This window comes from Bubalus kerabau, chromosome X (genome assembly GCF_029407905.1).
Source record: "Bubalus kerabau isolate K-KA32 ecotype Philippines breed swamp buffalo chromosome X, PCC_UOA_SB_1v2, whole genome shotgun sequence".
Classification (NCBI taxonomy): Eukaryota; Metazoa; Chordata; class Mammalia; order Artiodactyla; family Bovidae; genus Bubalus; species Bubalus kerabau.
This window is the reverse complement of record NC_073647.1, coordinates 27,584,258-27,611,642: the sequence shown is the minus strand read 5'-3', so window position 1 is coordinate 27,611,642 and position 27,385 is coordinate 27,584,258. Positions and strand designations below refer to the sequence as shown.

General features: G+C 39.1%; 1 protein-coding gene across 7 annotated transcripts in view; it reads left to right on the top strand.

Annotated features, from left to right (window-relative positions):
• Positions 1–27,385, top strand: part of ATP11C (ATPase phospholipid transporting 11C) — a 171,134-nt gene that overhangs the window by 118,179 nt on the left and 25,570 nt on the right. For all 7 annotated transcript variants that reach the window (XR_008708645.1, XM_055565175.1, XM_055565174.1 and 4 more), the window contains 8 exons: positions 1,781–1,884; positions 2,352–2,533; positions 3,895–4,158; positions 8,021–8,195; positions 12,797–12,899; positions 14,524–14,669; positions 18,733–18,792; positions 26,986–27,113. Coding sequence is in view for 6 of the 7 variants with exons in the window: in XM_055565175.1 (XP_055421150.1) it covers positions 1,781–1,884; positions 2,352–2,533; positions 3,895–4,158; positions 8,021–8,195; positions 12,797–12,899; positions 14,524–14,669; positions 18,733–18,792; positions 26,986–27,113 (1,162 nt within the window). In the remaining variant the exon portion in view is untranslated. The remainder of the gene's footprint in view (positions 1–1,780; positions 1,885–2,351; positions 2,534–3,894; positions 4,159–8,020; positions 8,196–12,796; positions 12,900–14,523; positions 14,670–18,732; positions 18,793–26,985; positions 27,114–27,385) is intronic.

Below are 27,385 nucleotides of genomic sequence, written 5' to 3'. Positions count from 1 at the left end.
GTTTGATTACTTAAAGCTCTTATATATCCCTGAATGTATTTACATAAGTACCTGTTCAGCTTGTCAAATTATCAGTGGCAGAACCCCTAGTATGACAATATATGAAGTTTCTTGAAAAGTGAGCTCCACTTCTCAGTCTTGGATATCCAAACAGGAACAGAAAGGGTGACTTTTTTTTACAGTTCAGGGTACTGACCAATCACCACCAGTGTCTACCTGTGGCAGCCCACTACAACTGCATGATTTGCGATTACTAGCAGTAGTTTTTGAGTGTAGAGAGTTGCTGGTTCTCCCTCCCTGACCATCCTAACTCCCCAATGCTTTACACTGTCTGGGAGCAGGTGAGCCAGAGATGACCAAGGCCCCACTGCTGGGAAAGGGCACATGATTTACTCTAGCACCCTGGGCTCTTTGTTTCACACAATAAAGAAGCTTGCCCTTTGCAGGGGAACCAGTGCCATCCTTTCAGGGTTCACCCATGTTCTTAGGAGAAGCTGTGGTGGCTGTGATGCCTTATGCTCAGATTCAGCAATACCCATGGGGTAGCATTGCTGCTTCATTTGTTGGCTCAGATTCCTCTGTATAAGTGTGTGTCTGTGTGTGTCTCTGTATGTATGTCTCTAGGTGGTTTTTCAAAATATTCTTGATTTATTTCCTATTAATTAACTTTTTAGGATTAAATCGGTTGAAACTTTCATAATATGAGAATGGGAAGATATAGACAGACCCTTGAGGGAATATGTCCATCCTTATTCATACTTTGTGGTGTGACTGCAAAGTTACAACGTTGGTTTCATTATATGTGAATGTGGAATTTGTTCTATGACTTTTAAACACACCATGGATATGCTAGAGAAGTGTCTTTTAATATTTATTTATTTATTTGGCTGCATCGGGTCTTAGTTGCAGCACGCAGGCTCTTCATTGTGGCGTATGGGCTTAGTTGCTCCACAGCATGTGGGCTCTTACTTCCAAGACCAGGGATTGAACCTGCATCCCCTGCATTGGAAGGCAGATTCTAAACCACTTGATCACCAGGGAGGTCCCTGTGAGAGAAATTAAAAAAAAAAAAAAATACACCTAATGTGTAGAATTCTGTTCTTACCTGTACCTGTGCATGTCTGCATTCTATTGCAGATGGTGAGATGTCTGAGGAAGTGGTCTCCCAAGGGCCTTGACCTCAGAGCTACCATTTTTTAACTTCTTGAACTTAGCACTTTGCCTTATAAGGTTGGAATCTCTTTCTTAAAGGTCAACTGTCTATGCTCCTGGGTACACAGACTGGTATAAAGCTGTATTTATAATAGCATTCTACAGAGCAATTCTCCAGTTTCCAGTGAAAATCAGCAAGCTACTGCTAAAAGCTAACATGTTTAAGCTTTGAAAATGATTTTTTCTTGTTTGAGCTTGAGTTTGCTCCTTGACATCCATAAATGCTACATGTGGCTTTTAGACCATGGTTGACAGCATCCTCATAGTGAATTTAGTCAGATGCAGCTCCTTGACACAAGTGATTCACTTACAGGGTATATCTTTTAACAGAGGTGCATACTGTAAACTCTAGGGTATTAGTTGTGTCCTTATTGGTCCTCAGAGGTGGTGGATATTGTCTTGACAGAGTGAAGGTCAAGATGTCTGCTTCCAGTTGGGTGAACATTCCAAGGCAGTCTCAGGATACACAGCTGCTGGGAGGGAGAAGCCACCGTAATAGTTACTGTTATGAAAATCCCAATACCAATCTAACTCTAAGTAAGTCAAGTACTCTGATTCTTTATTTTAGGAGACATACTTCTCTTTTGTAAAGGAGCCGACTCAGCAGTTTTCCCCAGGGTACAAAATCATGAAATCGACTTAATTAAAGTCCATGTGGAACATAATGCGATGGTGAGCCTGCACCCCACCCCTCAATAGAGAGAGGGAAAAATGCTAGAGATGACTGTGTCTGTGGATTGCTATATAAAGGACAATTTAAATGAATTTTAGCTTATTTTTATGGTCTATTTTTGTATTGGGGGATTTTGTAATATTATTTTCCTTATTTTAATATAAAACATCCTGGAGCAAGTTTCTGTTCAAAATTTGCAGCCTTTGAAGACTTTTCAAGAATCTTTGTTTTATGTTCTGCTTTTGTGTTTTTTTAAACCCAAGAGGTATTATTTTGTTATTCTGAACCCAGTTGAATGTTAACCTAATGCAATCTGTTTTTTCTCCCTTTTTTAACTGAAAAGGAAATTAGTCAGAATTTCTTTTTTTTTTTTTTTTTTTGGTATGATAAAGCACGAGTATTTAAAGAGTGTATTTTGTTTGTTTTTGTTATTTGGATAACTAGAGATCTCCTACTTTGCTTCTAGGAGGGGTATCGGACACTTTGTATAGCCTTCAAAGAAATTGCTCCAGATGATTATGAAAGAGTTAACAGACAGCTCATAGAGGCAAAAATGGCCTTACAAGACAGAGAAGAAAAAATGGAAAAGGTTTTCGATGAGATTGAGACAGACATGCATTTAATTGGAGCCACTGCAGTGGAAGACAAGTAACTAGAAAATGATACTCTTGTTATTTTAATGACCAATCATTTAGAGTAGTATCTGTCCAGATTGGTTATTTATTCCAAGCTTTGAAATCTTTGATTTAGCTTTGTCTGTACACCAGGTTTTGAACTGTTTGTGGAAATAATTTTTGAGTTAAGTATTTGTGACTTAGAAGAATATGAATCTGTCATCTCTAAGGTCTTTTGAGTACTTCCTATGCCTTCCCTTCATTTATACAGATATTTATGAAGTAGTCTTACTATGTGCAGGAAGTTGTGTGCTAGAGGTATCATTCAGGTGGTGTTTGGTAGAATGGATATGATTTTGACAGACATATGAGCAGAAGGGAAATTCAAGGTAGAGCAAGCAACATGAGAACTCATTGTAACCTGGTTTAACAGACTAGAGCACATTTTTAAAATAATTGGCTCTGCCGGACATGATTATAGGGCTCCAAAATTGATCTGCTTGAAAAAATATGTTTTAGATTCTATTTTGGGAGTTTTCTAGAAGTAATGAATGCGAATTATCAGGCTTAACCCAAACACAAAGTTATAAACATAGATTCAGCTATGTTGAAAGGTTCTAATAGAATTCATACAGCATAATTTGGGCTTCCCTGGTGGCTCAGTGGTAAAGAATCAGCCTGCCAATGCAGGAGATGCAGGTTCAATCCCTGGGTCAGGAAGATCCCCTGGAGGAGGAAATGGCAACCTGCTCAAGTATTCTTGCCTGGGAAATCCCATGGACAGAGGAGCCTGGTTGGCTACAGTCCACGGGGTCACAAAGAGTCAGACCAACTTGCCAACTAAACAACAATTTCATTGTTATTCTCTAGCCAGAAGGAATACGAAGTATCCTTCTTCTGTCCTTCCCTTTGAAAATTATGCTTAAATTGTCTTTTAGAATGTTTGGCTTTCAAGGTCCTCAGGGATGGGAATTTGCTGACTTCTCTCAGTATCTCATTAGGATGTGTCTGGCCTTTTCAGTTTTGAACCACATTAAGTATTTGTAGACAACATAATGAAATATGTTAAAGTGACAATGAGTAAGACCATTTGGTGAGATTCTGAACATTTTAGCTAAGAGTGATGATTCTTATTTCTGTCATTAGATACCAGTAACCTTAAGAGAGGTCATGAACTTTCAAAACCTCATTGTCTGAAATGTACTTTAATAAGTAAAATTATGCCAACAAGAATATGCTTAGAAAGGGTAGAGGATATATAAGAAAAGTAACTATTAAAACATGTCAAGATTCCAAAATTGCTATGAATTATAAGAATACTCTCTTTAACAAGCCTTCTTGCAGAATCTGTGTCAGGAATTTTCAAAGATAACAAGGTTTCCTTTGTGTTCCCAGGCTACAAGATCAAGCCGCTGAGACCATTGAAGCCCTGCATGCCGCAGGTCTGAAAGTCTGGGTGCTTACTGGCGACAAGATGGAGACTGCAAAATCCACCTGCTATGCCTGCCGCCTTTTCCAAACCAACACCGAGCTCTTGGAACTGACCACCAAGACGATTGAAGAAAGCGAAAGGAAAGAGGATCGATTACATGAGTTGTTGACTGAATATCGTAAGAAGCTGCTGCATGAATTTCCTAAAAGTACTAGAAGCCTTAAAAAGTAAGAAAGTGCATCAATTTGTCATATTTAGACCTTGGTACAGATGTAAACCAGAGCTACTTAGGCAGAAGACTCTGTTTTCTCTAATTTATCATTGGTTGGTTGTAGGTGGTTTATCCCTGTGAGTTAGAACCTTCCCTGAGGACTTGGCTAATGGCCTATTTGAGATTATTTGGCACTTTTCACCTCATGTTTCTGTTTTTAAAAAAACCTACACTTCTTGAGCTTTAGAAAAGTGGTTCATTTTCTAAATATTTAAGGTCTGAGTATTTAGCATTGATATCCTGGCCTGGTCCATGTTAAGAAAAAAATATCCCTTTTCATGGTCTCTTAAATTGAATGTAATAAAGTCAGTTTCTGTAACAGTTTCTGTGCAGGTTGAGGTCCTGGAGCCATTTTCTATGTGAATTTTTATGCTTCAAAGGAGACCAAACACTTGATAGCATAGCCACTTGACTGCTTTCAGCAAGCTGCTTAGGAAGAACTTGTAGAACCTAGGGTTCTCAAGGAAAGGCACTGATCCACAGTAGTTCAATACCCAGAGATACATTGACCATGGCTTAGGTTTGTCTAAACCAATTACTGGAATTTACCTTGGCCATAAGCAAATCGATTTCCTCTTCTAAATCCAAAGACCCCTAGGTAATACTATTTCACATTTCTTAAGCACACTCTTTGTTCCAGGAACAGCATTAAGCACTTTAAATTATTCTCATTTAATCTTCACAACAACCCAGTAACAACTAATTTTCTTCATGTTAAAAATGGGTAAACTAAGGCTCAGAGAGATGAAGTAACTTATTCGAGATAACACAGCTAATAAGATGTAGAACAGGTCTATCCAATTCCAGAGCCTATGCTTTTAACAACTCTGCTGTATCTCTGTCCTCATCTCTAGGGTTTTCACAGGCTTTAAAAATGAACAACCCGCAATCATGAGGCGATGCCCAATTTTAAAACAGCTGTTATTCTTCTGTTACTTGGACATGAGTGAGAGTAAACAGGTTTTTATTAATTGTCTGTGATAAGTGTTTCCTTCCTTTAGCCAAATGGTACTTACAAAGGCAGTCCAGATTACATGTGTTTTACTTGTGCATTTATCTTAATCTGCTCAGGCCATCATAACAAAACACCACAGAGCAGGGGGCTTAAACAATAGAAACTTCTTGCATTTCTGAAGGCCAGAAGTCTGGGATCAGGGTACCAACATGGCTGAGTTCTGGTGAGGTTCCCCCTGCCTGGCTTGCAGAAAGTGGGCTGTATCCTTTCTTAGCTGAGAGAGAGGAAGCTCTGATGTCTCTTCCCCTTCTTATAAGGATATTGATCCCATCATGAGGGCCCCACCCTCATGACTTCATCTAGACCTATCTATCTCACAAAGGCCTCATTTCCAAATACCCTCACCCTAAGGGTTAGGGTTCAACATGGGACTTGATGAGAGACACAGTTAAATCTACAGCACCATTCAGCAGCTCTTGGGCACTTGTGTAAAAGCCAGGGCTTATGGAAAATTGTACTCGCCATCTCAAAACATTTCCTCTTCTTCATTCATCTGCAGTTGGGTAAAGTCTTTCCCCAAGTTACACAAGCATGAGACACAGAATCCCTTTCACCAACTTCTGCTCCTTTTGTCTCTTCCATTGTAAATCCGCCCCCAAGCCCTACCCATGTTCTCCTTCTCTCCACTGGGGCTTTATCAGATTCCTAGTAATTTGTGCCTCAAAGCACTTAAGCCCCTCTGCCCAATGACTGGTCCTTAGGTGTAAAGCACTGCCCATATCATAACCCTGCTCAGAAACCTTTAGTGGGTCTCCATTACCCACAGAATTAGGTCATATCAAAGACCCCAGGTGACCTTTTCAACTTATTTGGCAACCCACTCCAGTATTCTTGCCTTGGGAAATCCCATGGACAGAGGAGCCTGGTGGGCTACGGTCCATGGGGTCGCAAAGAGTCGGACACAACTAAAGCAACTTAACACACACACCACACATACATTCTCTCTTTCTTCACCTCTCTGTCCTTTCAAGTTCCATTTCAGATGTCATACCTCATAAAGAACCCATTGTTCTTTCCTGGTGTGTATTTATTCTCCCAATCACTGGATATTAACCTTTTTTTTTTTTTTAACAGTCATAACACATTATATGTGTCTTTTTATTTATTTATTTATTTTTTTTACTTTAGAATATTGTATTGGTTTTGCCATATATCAACATGCATCTGCCACGGGTGTACACGTGTTCCCCATCCTGAACCCCCCTCCCACCTCCCTCCCCATACCATCCCTCTGGGTCATCCCAGTGCACCAGCCCCAAGCTTGGGGCTGATATTAACCTTTTTAAAAATTATTTTATTTTATATTGGAGTACAATTGATTAACAGTATTGTGTTAGTTTCAGGTGTATAGCAAAGTGATTCAGTTATATATGTATCTGTTCTTTTCAGATGTTAACCATTTATCATGTTTAGTGGGGCATCTGCTCTCATGTGTGCCTCTTTCACCCCAAGGAGATTTTCTAGTCTCCAGAAAAAGCTTAGTTAATAATTCTTTCTGTTTTTCTGTATGGCATAGTTAGAGTTGATGTTTACAGATATTGCTTGATTGATTATTGAGCCACTGTTTTCTGTACATTGTCAGCTCTGTGAGTAGGGGAGCAAAGGAATGCATGATTGATATCTCTTTAATTAGTGAATAAAACATGCTCATAATAGTGTGAAACAAAATATGGAAGGAAGGAATGATGAGGCATATTAGGCTCTCACTACTCATAGTCTGTAAAACAGCAGCTCTTTAAACAGTAAACTTTGAGAAGCATAACATTAGATGAATGAATCTGTAATGATGAGACCCTGCTGTGTTTAACACTTCTGCAGCAATTCTCAAATGGCACCCAAGATTGCCTGAGCAGAAATTGATTAATTGCTGGTTTTTTCATAATTGCAAAAAAATGAAATGTTAATTGGTAGCATTTTTTCAGTTGTAAGTTTTCCTTCCATATGGTTTTCTCAAATAGTTGGCACCCATTATATTTGTCTTTCCTGGCAACTAATACTGCTCAGTCCTGGCTATGCATGCAAATAACCTATGGAGCCTTTTAAAACACACCTATATATTGGGTTGGCCAAAATGTCCATTCGGGTTTTTCCATGTTATGAATGAACCTATTCTGGAAAAACCCAGGTGAACTTTTTGGCCAACCCAGTCTAACCAAGCTCTGTCTAAGACACTCAGATTTAATTTGTCTGTGGATAAACCTTGGACATGGGCTTTTTTAAAAGCTGCCTAAGTGACTCTAATGGGAAAGCTATGGTCGAAAATCACTAATCTAGTATAATATGATACTTATTTAAAGAACATAAATCATTGTATGGAATTCTTTAATGAACACTTTGTCTTTTTGGTAGTTGGTCATATTTGAGAAGCCAGATATATTGATAGGTTTTGTCAGTCAGGCAAAAATGTTAAGAATATCTTCTGTGATTTGTATACCCCAAAGCCATTTTGTCTTTTCCCTGCATCGTTCAGTTTTCAGATTGACTAATGATTTGTCTTCATATCAGAGTTTTACTGATTGAACTGTAATTTCCAAAATTCATCTTGAGTTTCTTATACGGGGACTGGCTACTAGATTTTCATTATTTTTATATTTAGAACTTAATGACATCTATCTGGGCAACTTGAGCCTCAAAGATGTGATAGAAAGTCTCTATTGTGCCATTAATAGAAATGGTTGCTTCTTCAGAATTCACAGGTCCAGGAACCAGATTGATGATAAGTCTGCTTTTTGTGGTTTTTTCAAGTTCCTAAAAAGCAATGTATAGTAGATTCAAATATATTTGCATTATTTTTCTTTTTCAGAGCGTGGACAGAACATCAGGAATACGGATTAATCATTGATGGTTCCACTCTGTCTCTTATATTAAACTCTAGTCAAGACTCTGGTTCTAACAATTACAAAAGCATTTTCCTACAGATCTGCATGAAGTGCACAGCAGTGCTCTGCTGTCGGATGGCCCCGTTACAGAAAGCTCAGGTAACTGGATATTAGTTGATGCTCCATTCTGGGTACTTCTGTACACATACATACAAATGATCACTTTTAATTCTCTTCAAAGGGCCCTGAGTACCTTATTATATCTTCCCTGGCCTCTTCCTCTGTGTGGTCCAACTCAGGAGCCTTCCCGCCAATTTGAATTAAACCTGTGCTTCACCTTGTTGTCCCCTCAAGCTGGCTGTCCAGTTGCTCACCTTTCAGACTTCTCTAATGAGTGCTTGGTGCCTGCTGCCTTCATCCCACTACTCCTGGCTCCACTGTTCCATTTGCTCCATGCATACTTTCTTCCCATCTTAGTCTGTAGGATCTCTTGGAGGAGAGCAGCAAACTCCTTGCCGAATCCGTTGCACTGTCTTCCATTTTCTCCTCCTTTCTCCATTGCAGTCAACACTGCAATTATGTCCCCGTTTAAACTCTCCTCACTTGGTTTCTTTCTTTTTTTTTTTTCTTTTTTTTTTAAATTTTATTTTATTTTTTAACTTTACAATATTGTATTGGTTTTGCCATATATCAAAATGAATCCACCACAGGTATATACATGTGTTCCCCATCCTGGTGGATTCATTTTGATATATGGCAAAACCAGATAGTCCACGGTCCTCTTTTTTTTCCATCTTGGCAACATGGTGTTTTTTTGTTTCCTCCTCGGTCTTCTCCCTGATTATCGGGTTTTTCTGGGGCTGTGTCTTTCATTTGCTTTTCACTTACATCCTATCTTTGGATAAGCACATCCTTTTCTATGACTCTGACTGACTTGTCCTTTTTGTTAAGTCACATATTTCTAGCTGCCTGCTAGACGGCTCTATGTGGACTCCCTCTATAACATTAAATTCTAGTATCCAAGACAGATATTTATAATTTTCTCCTTCAGGCCAGTTTGGGTTATCCTTTTTCTTTATTATTCCTGTCACCAGTGACATTTTTCTTTTGCTCCCCAAGTCTCCAAACTGCCTTTGACCCTTTTCTTCTCACTCACTCCATATAATCACCATGTCCTGTTGTTCCTACCTTTTGTCATAGCTCTCATTTTGGTGCCATCTTCTTAAACCTTTTATCTCCATCCTAGTGCAAGCAAGCCCTTAGGACTTTATATACAGAATGTTTCATTTAATCTTACTAATCCCCTTGCTTTCGCCCTCCCCCCTTCCATATCTTTCCCCATACCCCCAAATTAATCTTGTTAAAACTGTCCTCCCATCATATATTCTCGCTCAGAACCTTTTATTAGTTTCCTAGTCCCTTAGGATGAAGGGCAGATGACTCAATATGGCAGCCACCCCTGTCAACCCTTTCCATGTGTCTGTACACACTTTGAGTCCACCATCACTCCCACATCCAGCGTGAATCCTCCACTCCTATTGGCTGTTCCCTTTTTGTGTCCCTTCCCATGTGCCATGCTCACGCCAACTTCCAGGACTTCCCTCATATCGTTTCCTCATCTGGAATTGTCTCTGAATTCCTCTTGACCTAACAAAAATTGTATTCTTAACAAAACCCAGTGCAGAGGCCACCCACCATGTGCTGTCCTTTCCAGCTCCTCCAGCTTGCATTGATCTGCTTCACCTTGCCTCCTTGTACTCACTGCATCTCTGGAACCTTAGAGTGTCAGGTACACAACTTTTCACTTCTGTGTACACTATATTCTTTTATATGCGTTGGTCTTGCTTCTTCCCATCCCTCAGCTGCTTGCTCTAGACCCAGGGGCTGGCTCTGTGTCTTTGGCTTCTCCTTTACAGACTCCGTCCCCTACCTTCTCACTTTCAGTTTCTACTGTAATCATATGCTCTTCTTTTCTTCAAGCTTCAGAGCCTCTGTTAGCCCCGGCTGGGGAAGCAGATCCTATCAGAACAATATCCATAGAAATCTGTCCCTCTAATCAAAGGCAATACCTCATTCCATTTTATTTTCCCCCTACATTCATTGTCTGCTGCTCAGATTGATCACCTGGGTTTTGACTGCTCCACTGCCCAGGCCAGTATCTGAATTCCTAACACCATGCTGCTTCTCCCACCCAGAACATGGAGCACCACCCCCCCGCCCTCCGTCGTTCAGTCCTTAGTCTCTTTTATTTCTCTCACTATCATCACCTCTTCCAGAATATCACCTACCATCTACTATCACCTACTCATAGGTGTTTTTCAAATCACTTCTCTAGTCCGAGTCGTTGGAGTTCCACTTGATTTCTCCAGTTGCTTACTAAATATGTTTTCTTGGGTGTGTCACTATCACCTCAGTTCAACCTTCTCTAGAGTCCAGTTGTCATTTTCGTTGTCTTTTTTTTTTACAAGTGTTACTGAGCTCACTGTACTTCTAGATCTGTATGTTAACATCTCCTCTGCTTTACCCTTCCGTGTGCTCTCAGTCACGAAATTCTGCCCATTTCCTAGTACATTGTCTTTTCCATCTCTTTCCATTACCTTCCAGGTTCAGGACTTTAACAGCTCATTGAAATCCATGTCGACTAACTTCTCTCTCAGCCTGCAGTCTAGCCTTTTCTTCTCATTTCTCCTTTCTCCTGCACCCTGTTACCACTTTTATAATATGGCCCCATATTATATTATCTACCTGTCCATGTTCCCTTTATGAAAACTCAATTGGTCTGGTCTAATCAGACCCATTTTCTGAGCATATATTGGACTTAACTGTCAGTATGCCTTAGATTGTGCTCTTCCCTTTCCCTGGAATACTCCTCCAAACCCTTTTCCCCATCCATGCACATCTTACCAGTCCTTTATGGTTTAGATCAACCCACGCTTCCTTCTATAAAATCGTTTCTCATCACTCTGGCCTGTAGTGTCCTCTCCTTTCTCTGACATCATAGGCCTTCTTATGTGGACAACTTAGATGACACTGTCATATATTCTCTTGCATAAATATTGAGTATTATTATCTTTTATTGTTAATCTGGTTCTCTGATGTTATTGTATCCATTCCCCATTATATGCTTCCTGAGGTGTGTGACCAAGCCACATACCCTTTTTGAATATTTGCACTTCACTTTTGCACATTGTGTTGCATATAGTTATAGTAGATCAATAAATACTTTTTGGTAAATTGATTTCTTTTTTGTGAGGCTATCTAGAGATTGAAGAGTTCTTAATCTCAGTGACCTGGAACTTCTGGAAAAAAACTTGATGTTTATCTATCTAGATCTTTCATGGGCTTGTGGTCCATAGCAATATATCCTTTTATCTTTCCGCAATAACTGGCTTTCATCTTTTTAATCTGTATTTGCATGCAGAAGCTGTCACCCTTGATAATTTTATTGCATTTCCTAGACCTTTTCTGACTGCATTTTTCTTCTTTTAGGTCATTACTGCATACAGTATAATAGGTGCAATTAGTTAAACCAGTAATGTAGCCCATTAAAAACAAGTTTACTTTTGTCTTTGACTCACTGATTATTTCTGACACTCATAAAGTTTTTATTTTTTTAATTTAAATTTATTTATTTTAATTGGAAGCTAATTACTTTACAATATTGTATTGGTTTTGCCATACCTGAACCAAGTTGAGGTGAAGGATTGGGGAAAACCTGGCATTTCCTAGTAACATCATTTTTGTGTCAAATGGATTGGGCGTCAGGTTTTTTTGGTATGCAATTTAACTAAAACCTGACTGAATTTTGTTTAAAGAAAAGACTGCAGGGTGGTTTTGCCTCATATAAATTATTTTAAATCTATGTGGGAATGGATTTTATTTATGTTACCTGGTGAAAGCCTTTGAGAGTACAAAATTTTTGCAAGACATTATTTAACTACTGATTTACATAAGCTGCTAGATTCCACGGGGTTTTGAGGGTTGACACGTAAAGCAGTCATTGGTAGGAGGACAGCCACTTACCCAATATTCTTCCCACAGTAACTCTGCCAGGAGAAGGTTTCTTTTATTCAGTACCTACCATGAACACAGCGTTGAGCTGCACTGTGCCATCAACGTATCTTTAAAAGACACTCAGGGAATGATGATGCATTATATACATCTCAGGCATCTTTCTGCAAAGGTCATCCATCACCTTTAGGGTGCCCCCTTTTAAAATGCAGCTACCTGTATGAGAGATCAAATCATATTGAGCACTCAAAGATTTGGTAAAGTTTAGTTGGCAGCTAGATGGAAATAAGGGTTGGGGTGTACCCAAGGGTGGTTGGAGTGTCAGCAGGGAGGAGAAAGGCAGAGGTGACCAAAGCCATTATCCTCTCACTGCCCACTTTTGTCCTGGTTGCTCCATGCATATTACCCTAAATCAGCTCTCTGGTCTCCACTCTTCTCCTTCACTACCTGATCTGAAAGGATATGTGAAGCAGTGACAAGAGGGGATGCATTCTGCTCTCTAATGTGGGTAGAAGGCATGGATTAGACAGTTCATCCATTAGCAAAACCAGAAACGAGTGGGCACTGGTGTTACGTTTTGAAAAGCTGTGTTGTTCTCCCCTGAGAATTCGACACTATTATATGCACAGACCACCTTTCTGTTTGCAAGGCCTCCATTTACAAGTGTGAATGAGGCAAATACCCCCGTGGAGTACAAGCTCACATTCTGCTTTGACCTTTTCTATACCTCTCTTGTATTTAACATTTAGATTGTAAGAATGGTGAAGAATTTAAAAGGCAGCCCAATCACACTGTCGATAGGTGATGGTGCCAATGATGTTAGCATGATCTTGGAATCCCATGTGGGCATAGGTAAGAAACATCTAATGAGATGGCAGCTGTAAGGTATCAGTATTGCTTTTAGGTAGAGTGGTCTTGTTATTCTAGAGATTGTTTTGGTTGTTCATCTTGAATTTGAATTCGGGAATGATCATTGTTAATCAAATGAAGGTTCTCATCTGACAATGGAATATGCCCATGCATAAGTCCTACCCCTGGTGGGAATGTAGCAATACCAGGCTGGAGGATATTATTTTATTAGCCAAGTAAACCAAATTTCTGAAACCTCCTGGCCGTGTGATTGATCATTTAGCTCTCATTTTTGCCAGCATGCAGGAAATTTTATTGATTTTTCACCACTGGCCAGATCGCCTGCTTATGTTGCTGCACTGTATCTTTTGAGGTCCTTAACTGCTTGGAACTTAGAAATGATAACTGGCTGGCTGATTTTCCTCATGCCGATATCTATGCATGGTCGTTTGGGCTGTAGTGGTGAATTTACATGTTGGCATGCAACAGCAGATTCTCTAGGACTTCACCATTTTGCCCCCTGTTAGGTTTCTGGGAGGCAGCAATCCTAACACCCCAGAATATTTTTGGAGAGGGAGAAATAATAGCATTATTAGTATTTTGGAAGTTATTGTAAAGCAGTTTGGATTCCCAAATTCTTTCCATTTGGAAGTAACCCTATTTACTGTGGAACTCTAGTTCGACTCATGGGCTATTGACCAGAAATGGCCTGAAACCACTTGAGCTCATGGGCTCAAGCTTGAGCGTGGGCTGCTACTCAGCCTTGCAGGACATTTGATCTTGTCTAAGATGTCCATAGTGCATTTTGTCCGCACCAAAAGGTCCTTGAAATTCTGTTGTTTAGTCGCTAAGTCGTGTCTGACTCTTTTGTGACCCTATGGACCATAGCCTGCCAGGCTACTTTGTCCATGGGATTCTCCAGGCAAGAATACTGGAGTGGGTTGCCATGCCCTCCTCCAGGGGAACTCCCCTTCCCTCCAGGGATTGAACCCGCATCTCCTGTATTGGCAGGTGGATTCTTTACCACAGAGCCGCCTGAGAAGCCCCCTTGAAATTTGGTGCTGTCCAGAACTATTTGGTGTGGACCAAGTATGCTCATGGGCATTTTGGACAAGAGCAAATTTCAAGGACCTTTGGTGTGAACCAGCTGCTTTATGGACATTTTGGACAGGACTAAGTGTTAGCTAACCACTGCTCAGAGTATCATTTGGTATGAGGACTTAACCATCTCATTACAACTCTTCAGTTTACTTTTAAACCATAAACCCCAGGTTTCTGAGTTGCTTTAGTATAACACCTAGTCTGGTGCCATGTATAATTAATCACTTACCAAGTACCTTCAAGATATTTTTCAGATTAAAATTTTTCCTCAGTATAATTTTTGCCTTACCATGATTAAAATAATGATTTCATTAATTGTTTTATGTTTTGTTATAAATAGGTAATTGCCAATTAAACAATTTTACTTTTTATTGATAAATCTCACCGATAAAAGCACTTTTTGCTTAAGAAAACAATGCTAAACTATTCAATTGAACTGTACTTGTAAGCAAGAAAAACCTGGAAGTAACAGATGAGGTGGTTACTTACTCTATACAAATACCCTATGGAGATTGTCTTATTTTAGGTATTAAAGGCAAAGAAGGTCGCCAAGCATCCAGGAATAGCGATTATGCGGTCCCAAAGTTTAAACATTTAAAGAAACTGCTGCTGGCTCATGGACATCTATATTATGTGAGAATTGCACACCTTGTCCAGTATTTCTTCTATAAGGTATGTGATAAAATATTTGTAATTTATGAGAGTTTAACACAGCATTGACTTAGCTTGGTTGTAGGGTTTTTTGGTTCTTTTTTCGTATTTCTTTTAGTGTCTTAGCCCTGAAATTTGTGGTCAGTAAAACAAAGGTGGTGTGTTTAATGAATCAGAAACCAGAAATTCCTTTTAATGAAAGAGATTTGAGATGAAAAATTTTAAGTAAACTTTCTTGAAGTATAGTTTAAATACAGTACAGTGTACCCATTAAATGTTAATAGCTTGATTTTGACAAATGTTTGCATCCATGAAACTACCACCAGAATCAAATATTGACCATCTCTATCACCCCAGAAAGTTCCCTTGTGCTTTTCCAATCTTTTCCACCCTTGCACCAATGACTTATCCTATTGACATTACTATATGATATATAGTAATATAAATGATATATAAATTTAGATATAATTTATGCAACATATACGTTAGGTTTACCTGTTTTAACCATGTACCAGAACTTGATCTCCTATCCTATATTCTGTTCTGTTTATTTTTTTGAAGTTTTTTCAGTTTTCATTTTGAGATAATTTCGTACTTTTTAAAAGTTGCAAAATTAGTGAAATCTCGTATACTCTCTGCTCAGCTTTGCCCACTGTTAGCACATTAGATAACACGCAGCATAGTTACCAAGATCAATAAATTGATATTAATTAGCACATTATTAACTAGTCTATATACTGTATTGGAATTTTGCTAATGGTCCCACAGATATTTGTTTTGTGGTCCATTTCAGGCTCATGCCTGCATTTAAGGATCCTGATCTCCTTAGTCTTCTTTAACATGGGATAGTTCCTGTCTTTTTTGTCTTTATGATCTTAACATGTTTGAAGAATGCTGGCCATTGAGTTAGTTGAATGTCCCTCAATTTGGGTTTGTCTAATATTTGCCTGTTGTTATACTCAAGTTTGGGCACAATTACCACAGAAGCGCTGTTGCAACCTGCTGAGGGCATCATATCAGGAGGATGTGTTGTCAGGATGTCCCATTCATGATAATGTCAACTTGAAACATTGATTCAGATGGTGTTTTGAGGGTCTCAGGGCACCTCAGTTTTGCTTGTGTAATTTTGTTTGAAAAGAGCATTCTCCAGTAAACCAGCTACTTTATTTTGTGTTGAAATTCATTACCATCATTCACTGTTCCTCAGATTGTCACAGACTTGGCACCCGTGTCCTTTCACCATGTCCCCATCATTAACTTATTTTATTGTGATGACATGTAACAAGAGCTCTATCTCCTTAACAGATTATTAGGTGGAAGAATACAGTCCTGTTAAGTATAGCAGATCTCTAGAACTTACTAAAACTTTATACCCATTGGATATACCCATGCCTGACCATCACCTTTTTTTAAGTCTTGTCTTTTCTGGTACCACATGATATTCTAGGCGCCTCTTGTATTTTTTCCTTCCCCAGTCCTGGATTCAGACTTTTCTCCAAGGATCTCTGGTCCTTTTTTTTTTTTTTTTTTTTTTTTAACAAATGGTATTTAGAAATCTAGATCTGGTGCTCGTTGTGCTCATTGTCATTGGTATCCTTATAAGCTCAATACTTGAACTCAGTTTGTATGGATACCTTTGATTAAAGGCAACACGACAAGGTTCATTCTATCTAACCTTTCCCTTTTCCATATTAGTAACTCCTTTCTTCACAAAGAGTCGTACACGACTGAGCAACTGAACTGAACTCCTTTCTTCAGCAGTGAGAAACCTGGTTCTCATTTGCATTATTTATTTATTTGCTAAATCCTCAAGTTTATACTTAAAGTAGTTCCAGAATTGCTAACTCATATATTCCTGTGAGAAACAAGCCTGACTAACTTGAGAAATATGTGTGTGCGCACTTCTGTCTTTAGCTCTTTAGCCTTAGAGTATGTAGTCAAAATACTGTTTCCAAAGTTACTTTTTTTTTTCTCCTTTTCTGCCATTTCGGTGTAGTTATGTTATTTATATAGAGTCTACGGGGCCTTGGACTCAGTAACTTAACAGCCTCACGTGGGGATGGATGGTTGTTCTCTCTTACCTCCCCCTTGAAGGGGAGCCCATGAAGCTTTGGCCATACATATCTGCCTAGCATTCTGATCCTGTTCCAGAAGCTTGTTTGCCTCTTTAAGAGTTTGGCCTGCAATTCAAGCAACTGCCACCAGATGGAAGGAACACTCTGTTAAGAAAAACAAAACAAGTATTAAGATGGCTAATGTTTACCAGTGATCAGTAAGTTACATATCCCTGTTCTCAATTTAGCGGATTATTTATGCAGAAACTCTCTGTCTTCATTAGAATCTCTGTGCCCATTTTCACCTTAGTTACTGACTTAGCATAGTTCCTTTCTTATGCTGCCTTTCGTCCCAAGATGATCTCTAATATGTTTGCCCACTCTGGCTGAGCTAAGATGCCTGCCTTCCTCTTATCTTGCCTTTGCATCTTCCAGTTGTTATTGCCCTGCAGTGACAGGTCTTCCTCCTTTCTGTTTCTCCACTCAGTTACATAATTCAGCAGGTTAATGTTTAGAAAATGCCACTTTTCAACTTGTCCTCCAGAAACTTCACTCTCCTTTGTCTAAGAATTAGTCTGGCTTTTAAGGCACCCCACCCTGTGCTACGTGATATGTTTAAAATACATATGGTCTTGCCTTGGTTCCTGCTATCACCATATCGTATTCATCTTTAACACCTAGTTCACAGTCTAACTTCTTTTTTCATTCAATCAACAAATATGCTTGAATGTGTTACCATGTGCCAAGCATTATTTCAGGCCCTTGAGAATTCATAATGGAATAAGACAGGCAAAGTCCTTATTTTCATGGAACTGTTACTCTAATGGGAGAGTCAGACCTCCCCTTCCCACAAAGCACCCCCATAATCCACACCTAGCACTGTCTCTTCCTCAGAGCACTTCTTTTATATACATAAAGTACTGTAGACCCACAGTATTTTGCATTCTGCCAGAATTGATCTATACAAATGAGTGTTGCCCTTCCAGAGAATGACCTTGGGAGCTCTGACACTCTGGTGCTGTAGGACTTACTCAAAACACGTGTAGCAGTTTTCTTTAGAAATGACCTCCACAGCCTGCAGTGTATTTACCTAAATATCCTCAGCTGCGGCAGAGGAGCCACTGGATTTTTAAAAACAGCCTCAAGTCTCCCAGAATGGGAAATTAGCTAAGTGAGAACGTGTGACAGAAGGAAAGAGATGGTTTTTTGACGTGGCTCAAAAATGGACTATTGAAGGGGCTGCCCAAAGAGAAATCCAGAGACACATGAGCAAGTGACAGCAGTGCTCAAATACAGTCAAAGCCTATATTGAAGGACAGCACTCATTTGAAAACATTAGTGCTGGTAGTTTTGCCTGAAGACGTTAATTTAATTTTAGTATTTATCCTCTCACCTGGTGGCTTTTACTGCCTTATGCATTCTCAGCTTGTATTTTTTTAATCTGTTTTTCATATTCTCCCAGTTAAGTGATAACTCACTTAGAAATGAGAGGTTTTGTTTTTTTTGTATCACACAGTGTCATCTTCACTTGTAGTAGATGATCAATAATAATAGTTGGTTGTTTAATGAGGCAGTAACAAAGGCAATAAACCATTAGTTGATACTTGTTTGTGTCAATATATACTATAGTAATTTCCTGACTATTTATTGGCATTAACAGACTTTAAAATATACACTTAGAGCTTTATGTCAGTCTACTTTGTGATGATTTTACAAACCCACTTGGCATTTAAGGTGCAGTACCATTAGGTGTTCATTTTATATGAGCTCATTTCTTCTCTAGAACACCAAGAGGATCTCATAAAGTAAGTGAGGTTATCTTCTGCCTGGGAAGAGCAGAAGTTGATATCAATATGAATGTAATCTATTGTTTTGAATTGTTTCCTTACAACTCAGGAGTAGAAGTTTATTGCATTGTGACATTAGAAGCATTTAGGACTGCCTATACTATTGAATACAGTTTCCTGTTTTAGTTTCAAAAAGTTGATGGAGTGAAACATATTAAACCTTTTCTTCTTTTTTTTTTACAGAACCTTTGTTTCATTTTGCCACAATTTTTGTACCAGTTCTTCTGTGGATTCTCACAGCAGGTTGGTTTCCCTAGGTATTTGTTGTAATGTAGTTTATACTTGCTGTTAATAAATCATATTTTGTGTACTGGATTGTAGATACTTAAAGAGGTATATCCAAAATAAAAGGATTTTTTTTTTCTCTTGGTTCAACAGTTGATCTTCTTGGCCTGGTTTTTGACCAATAACAAAAGTTTATGTCTTTGCTTCAGTAATGGTCTTATTGTTATTTTCTTTTTGAAAGTTATTTGGTACATCCTATTAGAATTGAGATCCTTTAAAAAAATTTTTTTTGTCAGTGTATATAATGTTTTACAATAACTTTAAATTGTTATACTATATTTATATTTCATCAAATAAAATTTTTTATCTTTACATTTTCTCAAGTTGATTTTCTAGGGAAAAAAAATTGATGTTTAAGCTAGCCAAGAGGCAGTAATTTCTGGATAAAGCCTTGGATTAGTTAAAGAATTCTATACTTGTAGCCCTCTGTAGTTTTCTGAACATTTTTTGCATACAAAATGTGCTATATGTTGACTTGATATGTAAGTGGTTGGATGAGCAGGCACGTTTGTAGGTTTCTTTTAACAGCTGAAATACATTTTGCATTGCTTCTAGTGGAAGTATAGCTGACTAAGGGAGCTATAATGCTCAATGACTCAGAAATTTTGTAGTTTACCTATGATCAATTCAGTGATTTTTACCAAGCTGAGCTTCTGGTAACATCATCACAGGTATTAGAAACTGAGTTTCTATATTTCAAGGCCTGCCCCATTCCTCGTGATAGGAAGTGATTTTTTTCCTAATTTCTTGGCAGTATTTTTAGAGAATGTATTCTTTCCAATAGGAAGTGACTGCTATCTTTCTCTTAAACTTGCCTCCTTGCTACATTGTATGCTGTCTCTTATATCAGTGCCATGTCATCAGCCCCACGGTGCCTGCTAAGCTGATCACTTTATGAATTAGTTATCTACTGGCTGTAGGATGTGCCATCAGCCTTCTTGTATTAGAAAGTAACAACATTGGTAACAATTTTTAAAATTCTGATAGTTACACTTTCCTTGAACATTCAGATTGCTATTGCTCAAAATATTTTTAATTCCTCACTTCCATGGATGATGAACGCAAGTTTTAAAAAGACACTTTGAACTTTTGAAGCAAACTGATACAGGGAAGCTGGCTTTTAAAACCATGTTGACCAAACAAAAATTGTATGAAGAAAGAAAGGAAACCCTGGGTTTTTGAAACCCTGGGCTGTCTAGGGTCTGCTTAGGTTCTCATAGGAGTTGATGTTTGCCTTCCTCAGTTGCTCAACTGGTATGTGAATTCATTTAACAAATACTTCTTGAGTGCCTACTGTGTGCCCTGTTAAGTATTGGGAATGTAACAGTGATCAAAGCTCTTACCCCATGGAGCTTGCAGTACAGTGAGTGTCTTCCTGGAGAAGGCAATGGCACCCCACTCCAGTACCCTTGCTTGGAAAATTCCATAGATGGAGGAGGAGCCTGGTAGGCTACAGCCCATGGTGCCGCAAAGAGTCAGACACGACTAAGCAACTTCACTGGTGGAATACATACAGGTTAGTCAGCCTTTTTCAGTTTAGGTCTACTTCAGGTGTTCTCTGCAACCCAGGAACTTAGATATGAGCCATGGAGAAGGTAGAAATGGCACCAGGATGCAGATTATTTAAACAAAAATCAACTCTTTGTTTAGTAAAGCTGGAATAGACTGGTCTTTTTTCTTCATGAAAAGATACCATTCATAAAAGGTTTCACAACAACCGTATTGTCAAACCTGTTGTTTGTTTTGAGGACTTTTCTGTCTCCTCTGATTATGCATCTAAAAATTATAATTATCTCTCATATACACTCAAAGTACCATAGTGGAACAAAAATAGATTGATGATCCTTTTGTTTGAATAAAATTCAAGACTAAATTACACACCAGTCAATCTATTTGTTTTTTTTTTTCCTTTCAATTTCTCATAAGCCAAAAAATGAATGGATGGTTTTCAATGAGAATGTAGTGCAGTGTGCCAACAGACTATTTGTCTCCCTTGAGAATTAACAGAAATCTAACACCTTTGGGGGGTACTTTTTAGTTCAGTAATATATTTTGCTGAACTTAAATCTTTGTATGTGCAAAGTATCTCCATCTTCTATGTTCAGTTCAGTTTAGTTGCTCAGTTGTGTCCGACTCTTTGCAACCCCATGGACTGCAGCACGCCAGGCCTCCCTGTCCATCACCAACTCCTGGAGTTTACCCAAACTCGTGTCCATTGAGTTGGTAACGCATTGAGTTGGTAATGCCATCCAACCATCTCATCCTCTGTCGTCCCCTTCTCCGCCTGCCCTCAATCTATCCCGGCATCAAGGTCTTTTCAAATGAGTCAGTTTGTCGCATCAGGTAGCCAAAGTATTGGAGTTTCAGCCTAAACATCAGTCCTTCCAGTGAACACCCAGGACTGATCTCCTTTAGGATGGACTGGTTGGATCTCCTTGCAGTACAAGGGACTCTTGAGTCTTCTCCAACACCACAGTTCAAAAGCATCAATTCTTTGGCGCTCAGCTTTCTTTACAGTCCAACTCTCACATCCATACATGACTACTGGGAAAACCATAGCCTTGACTAGAGGGACCTTTGTTGACAAAGTAATGTCTCTGCTTTTCAATATGCTGTCTAGGTTGGTCATAACGTTCCTTCCAAGGAGTAAGCATCTTTTAATTTCATGGCTGCAGTCACCAACTGCAGTGATTTTGGAAGCCCAAAAATTAAAGTCTGCCACTGTTTCCCCATCTATTTCCCATGAAGTGATGGGACCAGATGCCATGATCTTAGTGTTCTGAATGTTGAGCTTTAAGCCAACTTTTTCACTCTCCTCTTTCACTTTCAAGAGGCTCTTTAGTTCTTCTTCACTTTCTGCCATAAGGGTGGTGTCATCTGCATTCACTTTCTGCCGTAAGGGTGGTGTCATCTGCATATCTGAGGTTATCGATATTTCTCCTGGCAATCTTCATTCCAGCATGTGCTTCCTCTAGCCCAGTATTTCTCATGATGTACTCTGTATATAAGTTAAAAAAGCACGGTGACAACATACAGCCTTGACGTACTCCTTTTCCTATTTGGAACCAGTCTGTTGTTACACGTCCAGTACTAACTGTTGCTTCCTGACCTGCATACAGATTTCTCAAGAGGCAGTCAGATATTTCTATCTCTTTCAGAATTTTCCACAGTTCATTGTGATCCACATAGTCAAAGGCTTTGGCATAGTCAGTAAAGCAGAAATAGATGTTTTTTCTGGAACTCTCTTGCTTTTTCCATGATCCAGCGGATGTTGGCAGTTTCATCTCTGATTCCTCTGCCTTTTCTAAAACCAGCTTGAACATCAGGAAGTTCACCATTCACGTATTGCTGAACCCTGGCTTGGAGAATTTTGAGCATTATTTTGCTAGCGTGTGAGATGAGTACAATTGTGCAGTAGTTTGAGCATTCTTTGGCATTGCCTTTCTTTGGAATTGCAATGAAAACTGACCTTTTCCAGACCCATAGCTACTGTTGAGTTTTCCACATTTGTAGACATATTGAGTGCAGTACTTTCACAGCATCATCTTTTAGGATTTGAAAAAGCTCAACTGGAATTCTATCACCTCCACTAGCTTTGTTTGTAGTGATGCTTCCTGAGGCCCACTTGACTTCACATTCCTGGATGTCTGGCTCTAGGTGAGTGATCACACCATCATGATTATCTGGGTCGTGAAGATCTTTTTTGTGTAGTTCTTCTGTGTATTCTTGCCACCTCCTCTTAATATCTTCTGTTACGTCCATACCATTTCTGTCCTTTATTGAGCCCATCTTTGCATGAAATGTTCCCTTATATCTCTAGTTTTCTTGAAGAGATCTCTAGTCTTTCCCATTCTGTTGTTTTCCTCTATTTCTTTGCACTGATTGCTGAGGAAGACTTTCGTATCTCTCCTTGCTATTCTTTGGAACTCTGCTTTCAAATGGGTATATCTTTCCTTTTCTCCTTTGCTTTTGGCTTCTCTTCTTTTCACAGCTGCTTGTAAGACCTCTTCAGACAGCCATTTTGCTTTTTTGCATTTATTTTTCTTGAAAATGGTCTTCCTCCCTGTCTCCTGTGCAGTGTCACGAACCTCCATCCATAGTTAATTAGGTATTCTGTCTATCAGATCTAATCCCTGAAATCTATTTCTCACTTCCACTGTATAATCATAAGTGATTCGATTTAGGTCATACCTGCATGGTCTAGTGGTTTTCCCCACTTTCTTCAGTTTAAGTCTGAATTTGGCATTAAGGAGTTCATGATCTGAGCCAGTCAGCTCCCGCCTTGTTTATGCTGACTGTATAGAGCTCCATCTTTGGCTGCAAAGAATATCATCAATCTGATTTCGGTGTTGACCATCTGGTGATGTCCATGTAGAGTCTTCTCTTGTGTTGTTGGAAGAGGGTGTTTGCTATGACCAGTGCCTTCTCTTGGCAAAACTCTATTAGTCTTTGCCCTGCTTCATTCTGTACTCCAAGGCCAAATTTACCTGTTACTCCAGGTGTTTCCTTACTCCCTACTTTTGCATTCCAGTCCCCTATAATGAAAAGGACATCTTTTTGGGGTGTTAGTTCTAACAGGTCTTATAGGTCTTCATAGAGCCATTCAACTTCAGCTTCTTCAGCATGATTGGTTGGGGCATAGACTTGGATTACCATGGTATTGAATGGTTTGCCTTGGAAACGAACAGGGATCATTCTGTCGTTTTTGAGATTGCATCCAAGTACTGCATTTTGGACTCTTTTGTTGTCCATAATGGCTACTCCATGTCTTCTAAGGGATTCCTGCCCACAGTAGTAGATATAATGGTCATCTGAGTTAAATTCACCCATTCCAGTCCGTTGGTTTGCTGATTCCTAAAATGTCAACGTTCACTCTTGCCACCTCCTGTTTGACCACTTCCAATCTGCCTTGATTCGTGGACTTAACATTCCGGGTCCCTATACAATATTGTTCTTTACAGCATCGGACCTTGCTTCTATCACCAGTCACATCCACAACTGGGTATTGGTTTTGCTTTGGCTCCGTCCATCCATTCTTTCTGGAGTTACTTCTCCACTGATCTCCAGTAGCATATTGGGCACCTACCGACCTGGGGAGTTCCTCTTTTAGTGTCCTATCTTTTTGCCTTTTCATACTGTTCATGGGGTTCTCAAGGCAAGAATAGTGAAGTGGTTCACCATTCCCTTCTCCAGTGGACCACATTTTGTCTCCGTCTTATATGTATTATGTGTTCTTAAGCTCATTGAAAAGGTTGCATACATTATCTCTTGCTTTGTGTCTGCTGCAGGCGAGAAGTGTGGTCCCCTCCTCTAGGCTCTCCCAGCTCGCTATACAGTCACCACGCTGCCTCCCCCTCTACACTTGATCTTAGCTGAAAGGCCAAGAAGCAATTGCCTCCCCCTCTAGAATTCGAACTCCTTGCATACAGGGCATGAATCTTCTCTGTTCTCAGTATTTCACACTTGGTAAACACTCAGTAAATTTTTTTTTTCCCAGCATATGTTTTTGAGGTCAACTAATGAATGAACTGATGCTCTATTCAAGTCATTACCAATCTTTTTGAATCAACGTCCACTATGATAGATATTGTATCTTTAGTAGACGTTGATTGAGAAATGTATAATTCTGTTAATTTGTGTCACATTTAAATTTAAATGCATTTTATTAATCAGAAACATTTTGTATGTGTAAAAGATACATGTGAATATGGGATATTGTGTATTCAGGTCATAGGTAATAGTTATATTACAACATGTAGCACTGTGTAGAAATTACTGAACTCAGTAAATATTTTCATCAAAATATTTTCATCAAAACAAGGTTCATTATAAACACCTTAATATTTTTTCAGTAAAGGAATATTTATAATGTCAGATCAGTCCTATACAAATACGTTATAGCTTCCAATGTCTAGTCATTCATTCATCCAGATTTTGTTGAATGCTTCCTGCAAGCTAAGTTCTGTTCTAGGAATTCAAGATTGTCAAAGCCAAGAGAACACTTGCAGTTCATCAAGCTAGGTTTATTAGTCAATGCAACAGAAAGAATGTACACCATGAGGAACAATGGAGCCTCTTAGAAAGAGAGTGTTAGAAAAGTCTAGTAAGATTTGGGCTTGAGTTAGGTGATTTGGGGAAGGTTTTAAGAAATAGTAGGGCCTTGCTGGCTGCTGTTAGCAAATGGGATTAATTTTATGACTGGCCATGTTAGTAAATCTTGTCCAGGAAGCTAACATGTCATTGGTCAAGAAGTAGTAGTCACCTGGATTAGCCAGAACATAGATGTTGGTCATTATTGTGATCTGGACAATGTTTTGTGTCTGTGTTCAGAAGTGGTTATGGAGTGGTCAAGTGTTTTTGTCTCCATCCATCACAATCACAGTGGCCTTGTTTGATGTTGCTGTTTTGTGAAATTGTTTGTGTTCTACAGAGCACCAGTGCCTAGCTGTGAGTGCCAGGCCAACTCTTGGGTGTCATGGGCTGCTTTGCTTTTTCATAAGCTACAGCTATCAATAAAACAAGTAAAAATCCCTGCCCACACAGAGCTTAAATTCTAGTGTGAAAAGAGATACAGTAAACATAATAAATTTATCATGTAAATTAAAAGGTGATTAGTACTATAAGACGGGAAAAACAGGGTGGAGGAAATGTGTTCAAGAGAGAGGACGTGGCAAGTTAAATCAAGATTGGTCTGACTAAGAAGGTGACAGACAGGTAAAGAGAAGCCAGATCAAGGGGGACTTTACAGCCCCACCATTGTAGAAACTTCTTTACTTTTAGAGATAAAGGAATCCACTGGAGAGTTTGAACAAAACAGTGATTTGATTTCACTTATTTTCTAGTATAGCTGCTCAGGTAGTTTTGTTGAGAATAGGCTACGGGTCAAAGGGAGAAGAAGCAGGGAGAACAACTAAAGGCTTGCATGATGGTCAGAGTGGAAGGGCTAAGTAGTAATGTGGTTCTGAATGTATTTAAAAGTGGAGCCAGTAAACACTTCTTCATAGATTGGATAGGGATTGTGAAAAAGAGAAGAGTCAAGGATAAATACAAGATTTCAGTTCTGGTTGATCAAAAAAATTTAGTTGCCCTTTCCAGAGATGAGGAAGACTTCAAGAGAAGCATATTTCAGGTGAGACAAGTCAGGACAGTTCTGGACATAAATTTGAAAGTTACTAGACACTTAGGAGGAGGTATTGAGTGGGCTGTTGGTCATATGGAACAGGTCTGGGCTACATACAGGAATTTTCAGTGAATGGGTTGTATTAAAACCACAGGACTGTATGAGATCAGCTAGAGAGCGAGTATAAAGTTCCACACATGGAGTGCTGGAACACGCCAACACAGAGGGCTCAGGAAGAAGAGGAGCCTGAGAAGGAATGGCTAATGAGGTAGAAAGAAAATCACTCAATTCAAAAAAAATGTCTTGAGCAAGTAAGCAGTACCGGGCACCAAGGTATATACTAGGGTTGCAAACATTGTGGGGCCACTTACTGAAGTAGGGAACATGGGAGGAAGCGGATTTAAAGGGAATGAGTTTGCTTTTAGACATTGTGAATTGCAGGTTGTCCTATGGGACAACCAGCAGGAAGTTTAGTCTGGAGCCTACGGAATTCAGGGCAAGAAAGAGTCATGACCATATGAATATGTTTAGCTTTGATTTTTGTGAATATATTTATTTAATCCTTAGTAAATGGCCACATTCGTATCATAAATACAGTCCGGAGAGGGTCATAGTGGTATTTAAAAGCATGTAAAATGTTAAGCCAAAAAACTGTGACACAGGCTGGCCACTGCTTGTATTTAGTTTTCCTAAGGAGTTCCTCTTTTATACTTAATTGGTCTTCATTCACTGAAAATTTTTGAAAAGTTCTTGGTTAGTATCTGTTAGAAATAGAGTTTATAGCATGTAAACATTCTGAATAAGAGCCTGTTTTTAAAGGGAGAGTATATTAATATGATGTATTACAATATGTTAGTTTCTTTTCTATACTCATCAGAGTGACCTTATTTACAAAACCTTTTTGTGCTGTCACACAAAGTATGAAAGGAAACTGTCTTGTTTTAGCTTGTGATTTTTCCTGACAGTTTAATATCCTCTGGCAGATGATTGTTCCAGTACATTTATTTCTCTTTTGTGGTTTGTCATTATAGCCACTGTATGATGCTGCTTACCTTACAATGTACAATATCTGCTTCACATCCTTGCCCATCCTGGCCTACAGTCTACTGGAACAGCACATCAATATTGACACATTGACCTCAGATCCCCGATTGTACATGTAAGTTGAACATACGTAAGGTAAAATCCCCTCAGACATTCGAAGTTGTGGGTTTCATTTTATCTGCAGGTCAGAAGGACACAGAACTTCCCTCCTGGTTTGATTACATGGTTCTGTTCTGAATTTTTAGCTACTTAAACTAAACCATCCAGCTGGAAAATGACTTGTCCTAGGTATATGTCTTATACTTGGATGGGTGAAATTATTTAGTTCAGAATCAGTAGTTCCTAAAACTTTGCCTACATTGTCATAGAGTTCTAGAGTCTTAGATG